Source organism: Setaria viridis, chromosome 6, assembly GCF_005286985.2.
Source record: "Setaria viridis chromosome 6, Setaria_viridis_v4.0, whole genome shotgun sequence".
Classification (NCBI taxonomy): domain Eukaryota; kingdom Viridiplantae; phylum Streptophyta; class Magnoliopsida; order Poales; family Poaceae; genus Setaria; species Setaria viridis.
In genome coordinates this window covers 31,414,109-31,424,830 of record NC_048268.2, presented here as the reverse complement: position 1 = coordinate 31,424,830, position 10,722 = coordinate 31,414,109, and the positions used below count along the sequence as shown (strand labels likewise).

Here is a 10,722-nt window from a genome sequence, read left to right as displayed (position 1 = left end):
CGTCCTTGTGTTACCATTCGAGTTCTTGGTCTTACGATCTCCTCCGCCTACAAATCTACCACCTGAGTAACCCCCTAGTGAACTACCGGTCACTAAATCTGACACTTGGCGTGCCAGGTACGGGTGATTGTGAGATCCTCCCTAGCGAGTTCGATGGCATCCCGCCTCGGCGTCATCTTCCCCAACAGCATGAAGGACTTTCTCGCCAATCCGATCCAGCTCCGCTTTGGGAGCATGCCACTGGATTCCGACTCCGCCGCCTCCATCACCGACTCGGTTTCCGCCGCCAGCTCGGCATCCGTCGGACCTGCATTGACGGAGCAAGGTCTTCACCCGAGTATCAGCACGCCGCTTGCCCAGCAGGTCGGCGACCTCTCTCTCTCAGAGAGGGTCCCGCGCATCCTCGCGGCAACCCGCCCACCCACATCCTTCGGTCTAATCGTGGGGCTAGATCGCATCTACAACATCATTATTGAGTACATCAACCTTTCCGAGATGGCACTACGCCCTGGAAGGTCAGTGCAAGGCTCTCCCTGCGCCCCTTTTGGCATCAAGAACTCGGCTGCTGTGTTTTCAAAAAAAACTTCTGCAGTCTTTCCAGATCCAATCTGACGACCCACCCGAACCCACCCAGTTTTCGGACTGCGGCAAGTTCCAGGTCCCTTGCTTCGCCCTAACCCTAAAACCTTACGGCGAGGGTGACGACGGAAGCTCTACGTCACTTGACCGGGAAGTCTTTGCTGTCTCCGCCAACGAACCTCCTCGTGATGGCAAAGCTTCCTCCCAGAAGGAAGGGCGCAATGAGAGGAATCGAGACCGCGGCAGGTGCTGCCAATAGGAACGAGCCGCGCAAGTTCATCAACCGCTTGCCACCCCCGCAGCGGCCGGCGCACCGCCCGTCTTGCTAGCACCTAACGACATCAACAATGGTGGCCAGGGCGACGCAGGAGGTCGGCAGAGGAGTCCTAACCCCCTGCATGCTCGCAATCTACAGGCCGACTTAGAACAAGCCGGCCACGACGCCTTCGCCACACCCCAAGCCAATCTGGAAAACCTTCCGGATTCAGAGCAAGTGCAGCGGATCCGAGCGCGCCACCGTGATGCTAACGCCCAGATCGAGGAAAAGGCCCAGGCCCCAGCGTGCTCAAGAAGCCGATTGTTGCACTCCAGATCTACATCTACCTGGCACTCCCGAAGTTGAACTACTCAGAGTAGATCTGATCATAGCCGAGCCGATCATGACCACCGCAGGGGAGGTTGGCTTGAACCCATTCAAGAGAAGGTGGACCAGTCCCAAAGCAATGACCACCATCCCAACGATGACGACCACCGACCAGATAAATAGCACCACGACAACAGTCGCCGTGATGGACAAGGAGACGACGAACGCTGTGGTCAGCTTAGTCGTCAACCCTATCACGATCTCCGCGACTGCCATGACCTCCGTGGCGAACTCAACAACTGTCACCAGGAGCGGGATGAGGTGGAGCTCCACCGGCGCACCCAGTACGACCGCGACTTCGGTGCTCCAGGGGTTGGCAACCAGCCTAACCACGACATGGAGTAGGAGGCCCACAACCGCTGGGAGGAGGAGCTATGCCGCCGTGACGATTACGGCCGTCGCTACGGCACCCCTAGCGATGCCTACAATCCACCCCAACATGATAACGGTGCACACCCAGGGCCCCACCGGTACACTACCACCTCATGGAAGACGACGACATGGACATCGACGGTTTTGTCGCGTTCACCCCCTACCTCAGGGCTGTCCAGTGGCCACCCACCTTCAAGCCAGCCATCAATGAGAAGTATGATGGCCGCTCTGACCCGAAGATCTAGCTGAAGACATACTGCACTGCGGTCAAGGCTGCGCACGGCACCTACGACTAGACGGCCACCTACTTTCCGGTGGTGATGGGTAGCGCAGCTCGCCTATGGCTTGAAAACCTCCCGCAAGGCTGCATCGACACATGGGGACAGCTCGCCAGAGCGTTCACCTAGAACTATCAGGCTACATATACTCGACCTGGAAACATGGAAAACCTCGGCCAAGTACACCAGCGGAAAACGAAACTCTCCACGAGTACGTTAACCGCTTCTTCGACAATCGCAATGGGCTTGCCGGTGTTGAAGAGCGCAACGCCATCTGGTACTTCCACACTGGCCTCAAGAACCGCTCGATGTTCCACACCAAGTTCCAGGCCGCTCCCATGACGGTCAGACACATGATGCAGATCGTCAACCTTCACGTTGACACAGATGAGGCCGAGCACGTCCAATTTCAGGACGGCAAGAATCGCCACAACGATGACGATGAACCACTGACCCATCAAAACCACCAGCACCAGCCGATGCCGGAGCCCTCCCGACCTCGGAAGAGGGCCCTTGAGGTCCTCGCTAAAATGACCCTGCGAGGCAAACAACCTTCCTCCAGGAGGAATTTGATGATACGCTGAACGCCTCGTGCCCTTCCACAAGGACGCACACCACAATCTTCGGGACTGCAGGGTCCTCAAGAAAGAGCTCGGCGTCCTGGTAGAATACAAGCGGCCTCGTCGGAACGACTACCGCAAGGAAGATAACTGCTGCGACAATCGTCGCCACGACGACCAATGCAAAGAAGAGCACCATGACCAGCGCAACCCTGACGCCAACCAGGGCGCTGGCAATGACAACGGCGAGTTCCAGCGCACCAAGTGGGAGGTGAACATCATCATCGGTGGCCCTAAGGCTTTCTACAGCAATCTCAAGCACAAATTGCAAAGGCGGGAAGTGCACTTCGTCTCCGTCACACCAGTTCAGTATCTGCATTGGTCGGAGATGCCCATAACCTACTCCAGGAAAGGTCATTGTGTGCACATCCCGGACCCCGGGTCTTACCCGCTGGTGGTGTGGCCCACCATAGATAGAGTCCTCCTCTCCAAGGTGTTGATCGATGGCGGCAGTGGCCTCAACATCATCTTCATCGAGACCCTGAAGCGCATGGACTTCAACTTTGAGCGGCTCCTCCCCTACGAAGACCCGTTCTATGGTATAGTACCCAGCAAAGGATCCTATCCTATCGGGAGAGTCGTCCTGCCGGTCACGTTCGGCACACCCGACAACTACCGCACTGAGCACCTCACCTTCGAGGTTGCCAACTTCAAGACCTCCTACCATGCCATCTTTGGCAGGCCAATGCTAGCGAGGTTCATGGTGATTCCCAACCATACCTACCTTGTCCTCATGATGCCAGCTCCAAACAGCATCCTCTCCATCTTCGGCGATGTTGAAACGTCCTACAAGTGCGACACGGAAGCAGTGCAGCTCGTCGAGACCCTGAAGTACTCGGCCAACGCCACCATGATGCTCGCCGAGTCCAAAAAGGTAGACCAGAGTCAGCTAACGATCCCATAGGCGGACCCGACGCCCATGGTGTTGCAGCCCGACCCGCAAGTCAAGAAGATCAGCCTCAGCCTTAAAGACCCCTCCAAGACGGCCCTCATCAGGGCCGACCTCACCCCTAAATAGGAAGAGGCGCTCACCAGCTACCTCCGGGACAATTCGGACATATTCACGTGGAAATCATCCGATATGCCCGGTGTCCCGTGGGAGCTGGCTAAGCACTCTTTGTAGCTGAGCAAGACAGCAAGGCTGGTCAAGCAGAAGCTTCGTTGTTTCGCTCAAGATCACAATGATGCTATTAGGGTAGAAATAAATAAACTCTTAGCTGCCAGTTTCATCCATGAATGTAAGCACCCTGACTCCTGTATCTTTCCTTTGTGAAGCATCCAAATACTACAATATATCTAGGAAAAAATAATCCTAGGTTTGGTGTAGTATTATGCGATCCAGAGTAAGTTATTTATCCAATTTGATATGTCCGTCACCAACAAGGCACTACCCATAGTGACTTTCTCAAAATCTACTTGCCCAGTCTCCCATTAAGCAATACTCAGTCATAGAAAATACAGTTGTAATTTATAGCTCCGTTATCTATAAACGTATATGTTCATTGATATTATTATTCAAACTACTACACTGAAGATCATGTTGATATCATAATCGACTTATGTGTAAGACTAGAGGAAGCAAGAACTCCCAAATTGGGAGTAGCATCTTTCATTCGTGTTGCTTTTCTAATTTCTAATTTCTAATATGCTGAAGCAGATCCAATCAGCATGGGAATTCAGATGCTTGATTCCCCTTGTGGCCTTGTGTATGTAACTATTATTTAGATGGTGGAGTTTAACAATAGCTCCTACTAATTCGAACAAAGAGACAGGTGCTCAGCACAGATCTGGTTGGTATTGTAAGTTTGTGTTCCCAATGCTCCTCCTGACAAGGTCCCCCTTCTTTTAATTCGTAGAGAAACAATGTCCATGGTCTTAAAGTGGACAAGCAGTCAAACACTATAGGCAGGCAGGCCAAGATAAAATAAAATTAAAAGAAATGATGATTAATAATGTTAATTAGTGGTATTAATTAGTATTGCTGGGACTAAATCTACTTCCCTTGTCATGTGGGTTCTGTTCACTTCCTTTTCTTAGGTTATTTTTGTTAATTATTCATCTGGATGAACATTCTTTTCCTCATAAAATACATTTTCCTCTCCACCTACATTTTCTCTTCACAATGAAATGAAAAAAAGAATACTACAAACTACCGCAAACAGTTTATCAGATTCTGCAACACAGGCAGGTCATCAGTGCCTAGTTCTTGTATATCTTGCCTACGGTCTGGTCCCTTCACCACCCTCTTTATTCTGATCATCTCATCGATCTCCTCCAGCTTTGTGTTCCAACAAAGCCACGGTTCGGCGCCCTTTGTGGCGCACCAAGGTTGTGCTGGCTGTCTACCCCTCCATACAAAAAGCCCAGCAATTTAGGTGTTGTCCACCTCACATCTTTATTCATCAACTTCTTGCCCTCTCGTCATGTCAAAAACGCCCTCCTTTGTCCTTTCCTCCTCTCAAGTCTCAATGCAAACAGCACCATTTGACCTTTTTCTTCATGAAGATGATTGGCGCGGTAAAAAAACCAAAAGCGGACTAGTCAATTCACTCTGAATCGTTGGGCGCGCACTTTGACTGATCAGGGCGAGATATCCATCATCTGCTGGTGATTTTTCTCCTCTTGCTGGTGACCGGGGAGGCCGTCGCCGAACCATAGGCCGAGGCCCCATGTGAAGCAACAGTCGCCGCTGCCACGGCGTCGTCGTCGCTCTTGTAGCTCAGGCAGCCAGCGTCCAGCACCCCCACAGGGCTCTGCGGCCCAGGGGATACCCTGCCGCTGCCGCTTGCAGATTTCGGTGGCACAGTGTTAATGGCCGGGGTCGCCATGGACTGGATCGCGTCCTGGCACCGCAACACCCGCTCCTGCAGCCACAGGGCAACAGCACATTAAATAACTCGCCGATCGAGCTCACACAAAGAGACACACGGGGTGTAAATGCGTTTCACGCATCTGTACGGGAGCTGCGTTTACGCAAGTACGGCGGCGAGATTTGAGCTATGAATGTGGTGGATCTCGAACTGTGCCGTTGCATTTTCTCTGCCTAGAACAAACTAGGGCATGAAATGAGTTCGCATGAGGACGTGCGTCAATGTACCTTGTCGACATGGGCGCAGGCGTTTTCAATGCCTGCGACGCCCGCTGCTTCGACCACGGCAGCTGCGACGGCGGCGGCGACCTCAGAAGGTCTGAAGCCTATGCAACCGATGCCTGCCGTGCAAACAAGACATATCAATCAGATCGGATTAGTACGAATGGTGCGATCCGCAACTGATTTCACGGATGATATCAGACGTTGCATACCTCTAGCTACACACAAGATAAGCTCTGCCGACTGAAGGAGCCAGCTTCTTGGCGCCGGAGCGCCGCCGTTGAGCTTGTTTAGGAAGTAGTCCAGGTAGGAGAAAGGGGTCACGGCCTGCATCCTCCAATTGAGGGTGCTTAGAACAAGGAGCTCCATTCTCTGGATCGTCTTCGCCTCAAACACATACAGCGCATCTCCGACCTGATTCACACAATCCAATCACGCTTAGAACAAGAACATGATCGGATGAATAAGAACAATGTGCATCGGCATTGCAATATGCCTATAGGCAGTTTGCCCACCTGAAGGTCCAGAGATTGTGGGACAGAGGTTTCCTCCATCTTGGCGGCCAGAGAAAGACACGCCACCGAGAGCAGTTGCGTCATCCAGTCTTTGCCTTCCTGAAAATGACGTCGGCAACAAACGTTGGCAAACTGGTATTGATAGCATTAGCAACTTCATCTTAAAAGGGTGATCTTGTGATTCTTACCGGCAGCTCGTACCGTGACAGGAAACGATCAAGGTAGTTCACGGCCAAGTAGGCAGTGACGGGACCAAAGTTGTATGCGTAGACCTGCAGAGAGATCACAAGTTAGTAACCACATGGAAAATAAGCACAGCCGTAGAAACTTCACGTGAACTATATTCAGAACTTTGTCAAGAAATAAGATTTTTCGTGGTTCTAGAAATAGACATGCTTTTCTCGAAAAATATAAAAAGCACAATGTTGAATCAGACAGTGCATCCCAGTATCTCGTGATTCAGGAAGCAGACGAAAGGCCAACTTTGGCCGAGATGGTCCCAAGTTTCACCCGGAAAAAATGGTCACGGCATATCTACAAGGCCCGTTACAACAGAGTGCTTGCTGTAATCACGCACAGTAGTGATATCATTGGCATAAGTTACTAAGGCTGCACTCTAAACACCAGCATCATATGACCATGACAGATCAATGCAAACGATTAAAGCACTCAGCATTGCGAGGATTGAAGAAGAAACAATCTAGGATCTTGCTCTGTGGAAGCAAGAGCAAGCATTGCATTTGGATGCAGAAACTAAGAACAGATGCATCTTTTCTATTCCAAATAAACAGAACTATTAGTAATCATGGAAAAGGAATGCGTTCCTAGAACATCCAAAGCAATGAGAAAAATGTTTCCTTTTTTCCATTCCCCCATGTCCAGCCACGCCAAAGACACTCAGATCAATCAAGAACCCACCTTCCAAATCCAATCGACGGCCTCTCGGCGGACGCAGAGATCGACGCCGCCGCCGCGCAGCCGCTCGCCGTAGTCCGACCTCGGCATGTGCTCCGTCTCCCGCTCCACCAGCCCGGCCACGCATTCCTCCGACAGCGGCGGGAACAAATCCGCGCCGAACCCGTCCCCGCAGACCGGCGACCGGCCCCTCTTCCTCCCCGGCAACTCCGCCGCCGCCGCCACGTCCTCTTCCTCCTCCTCATCCAAGCACAGGATGCTGCTGTGCTCCTCGGCGCAGAGCAGCATGGACGCTGCCACGTCGTAGCAGCTCGGAGCCATGGCTCTGTATCGTTTTACCCCCACTCCCACCCCGCCGCAACAAGCCAAAGCCTGGGCCTTTACCGGCCGCCTCTCCCTCTCCTGCGGCACGCCGGCGCGCCCTGTAATCTTTGTTGGTGCGGCTGGTGCGCGTGTTTGGGTAGCGAGGAGCAGGGTGCGGTAGTGCCGAGAGGTCAAGGACAAGGCCACAGGGGAAGGGGGAGGAGGCAGGGTGCGGTGCAATTGTGCCGTGCGGCTGCCGCGCCCGCCCTCGCGCTTTGTATCGGGGGAAGAGGGGGGAGTATTTCGGGAAAGCGAACGCGTTGGTACGCCGAAATTGGGACAGCCGGAGCGGGAATGGAGGAGCCGGACGGTCGCGGCGGGTGCAGGAAAAGGCGACCGCGCGGCTGGATCCGGCGGCTGGGAAGCGGCGGGAGGCCCTGTCCGTCCGATCGGGGGATCGGCGGGTGCGATTGGACGGGGCAGTTGACGGCGCCAGTTGATGAACAACCCTCGCGGCCCTTTCGCAAGGATTTACCAAATTGAATCAGGGTGTGAACTGCGAGTTCAAATTGATTTGGGTGGCTGTAGATTTCAAATCAACACTATATGTTTGTATTGGAACACGTCACATCTAATACCAAACACTTGAGTTGAACAGTAAGACATGCCAAGTATAGATGGGAATGAGATTTTCAGAACGACTACCTATCGTTAATTCTTATGTCGCCCTTTAAAAAATGATCACGATTTTCCTCCCTAGATCGCCTATTTTGCTTCAATACCGTAAAAACCTGTAAGGTTTTTTTTTGGCTCACCAAGAGCTCACTTAATCAACTTAGGTGGGGCCCCCATGGCGTGACCAAAAAAAGTGCACACGTCGTGTTTGACATGTATGATCTCTAGTAGTACAAGGAGAACCGTATCACTCACCGTTGTATTCCATAGAAACATTTTGACCAAAATAAAATCGTTTTCTAATAGTTTTTTTTGTTGGGTCTAGTTCCACACCAAAAATTGACGGTGGAGAAGCAAATGTTATAAGGTGGGAACAATTCTCAATTGTCAAGCAGTATTTTGGATTGAGTTAGACCCGAGATTTATTTTTGGTCACGATCGTGAGCTCCAGCGGACCTCGTAAAGGCAAGATGGGCAAGACTTCTATGCTATCGAAAATATCTAAGTCTTAATGTGAGAGGTTGTTAGATTTAATCCCACATTAAAAATTGATAGTAAATGTAGCTCTTCCATTAGGTAATGTAAGACATCCTAAACTAAACCTTCATTATCAATAGACCCTCCATAGTGATCACCTTTCAAGCCCTAACCACAATAATCATCGTCGATGTATACCACAATAGAAGCAAATCAATTCAATCCCTAACCCCTATTTGATGGTAAATGTGCGGCTAAACTTTCCGCAGTTGCAGCCATGCCGTGGAAGCCTCACACGAGGGATACAGAGGTGTCGATAATGTCATGTGGCCAGCGCAGGAAGTAATCGGCGCCATCGCCTGTCGAAGTTTAGCTGGCTGTGATTGCTCGGAACCAATACACCTCGTTGGCTTTGTTTGCTCAGGAACCAAGTCGCTTGGTGGAACTCGTTGTTGGAGGAGAGGAAGGAATCACTTTTGTTTTTTTTAAAAAAAAGAGAGAGAGGACGAATGAAGGAATCACTTTGAGATCAATGGTGGTGACAAGTTTGTTGATCTGGGCCTCTGGAATCACACTGACGCTGCTCTGAAGCAGTGCTACGGAGATCTTTATGAGGTTCTCAAAACAAATGCAGCATGATTGTTTCCCCTCCATAATGAAGATCGACGCACGTACGTTCTACGGAGTTAATAGGAGATAAGGCTACCAAAGCCCCCGTACACTATGCGCGGGACAATTAGCGTCATGAAACGGTACAGGAGCACGGTACATTTCGTACCGGTCGAGCACAGATCCTGCACGCGAGCGGAGGACGGCGATACGAATCGACAGTTTTTATGTTGGTTGTCGCCGGAGTTAACGCGCGCGCCTGCACGGCCCTAGCGTGTTAACTCTCTCGAGGCACTGCTTGCGTTGGCTTCGCGAACCGCGCGCGCACATCAAACAGCGTCATGAAGCTGTTGGATCGAGGAGAGTATGCATACGCTAACGTTATTGCTCTCGGTGCCTGATGTAGTAGCCGTACGTACGTGTTGTGCAAGGGGGCGTTGGTTTGAACAATCGTTCCATTCTAGATGAGGCAGTGCATCAGAGGTTCATTCCTCAAATTTAGTGGAATACGCACATTACTCATATTAGAATAAATTGGTGATGGATCAAAACTCATTCTATTTCATGAACCAAACAAGAAAGTATGGAATGAGAAGATGACCAACTACCTCGTTCCTCGAACCAAACACCCTGTATCGTCGATTGATTGCTCTGTCGCTGCCTGCGGATAAGCTACTAATAAGCTAGGGCGTGTAATCTTGGTTGGGATCGGAGCATCGTCAGTCACTGATGATGAACTGCGTTGCATCTCAGACCCTGTGTACAGGAACAGGAGTACCTGCGTCCTGACGGTTGGTAGAGACAGGCCATTTAATCCCGGTGATTAACCCTCTGCAAATCTTGACCGTCGTCTCAATCAGCCAGCATCCAGCAATAACGCAACGTAAAAACGGGAAACGGAGTACGGCTACTTTCGGCCCTTAACGGATTACGTACTACGTACAACGTGCTAATCAAGCGTCATCGATCAGGTGCTGCTTTGCGGGGTGGACGATCGAAGCGATCTGCCGTGCTAATCTTATCATCCCGGCATGATTGCCGGCTCCGGCCATGGGCTGTGTAGGCTGTAGCACAGCAGCAGCAGCGCCATCTCGCCGTCGCCGGCTAACGGAAGGCAAGATGATTTTTGCTCCGGCGACCCCGCGCCCTCGGCACTTCGCCGTACGTATTCCTCCTCCGCGCACGCATGCCCGCGCTGGCCGATGCGATGGTGCGCCCTGCTGCCTGTCCTGCCCACATCGACCACACATGTCCGCGTCGCGCTCTCGCGCGTCCCCCGTAACGATGGAGACCGAGCCCGTGGCTCGTGGGCGCAGACCAGCGCGGTCATCTCCGTGACTCTGTCCAGTCTCGCTCGCTCCATCGACCGTGTTTTTACCCCGCTAGCTTCTCACCGGCCTCGCGCACGTACAACCTGGCTGGCGTAGCCGGCATGGGCTGCTTCCTTCCCAGGCGACGTATAGGACGGTACGAGGGCTGTTCACGTACGTACCTCTACCTCGGCACGTCGCGGGGTGGACCGCGCGGTCCATGCCCTTCATGCATGTGTTATCGCCTACTGTACGCGTACGACGTAACACGTACGTGCATGGGGGTTAGGTGTCACATGTTGGGCGACGGTCTATTCCCGCGAGGGCAGAGCGTG

General features: G+C 52.1%; 1 protein-coding gene across 1 annotated transcript; it reads right to left on the bottom strand.

Annotated features, from left to right (window-relative positions):
* Positions 1–4,520: 4,520 nt before the first annotated feature.
* On the bottom strand, positions 4,521–7,681 carry LOC117859850 (cyclin-D4-2). The gene is made up of 6 exons (XM_034743030.2): positions 7,017–7,681; positions 6,287–6,370; positions 6,099–6,197; positions 5,796–5,997; positions 5,590–5,702; positions 4,521–5,356 (listed from the first exon to the last, which is right to left on the bottom strand). Exons 1-6 carry the CDS (start codon positions 7,332–7,334, stop codon positions 5,090–5,092), a joined length of 1,083 nt encoding a protein of 360 aa, XP_034598921.1. The 5' UTR covers positions 7,335–7,681; the 3' UTR covers positions 4,521–5,089.
* Between the last annotated feature and the right edge of the window lie 3,041 nt (positions 7,682–10,722).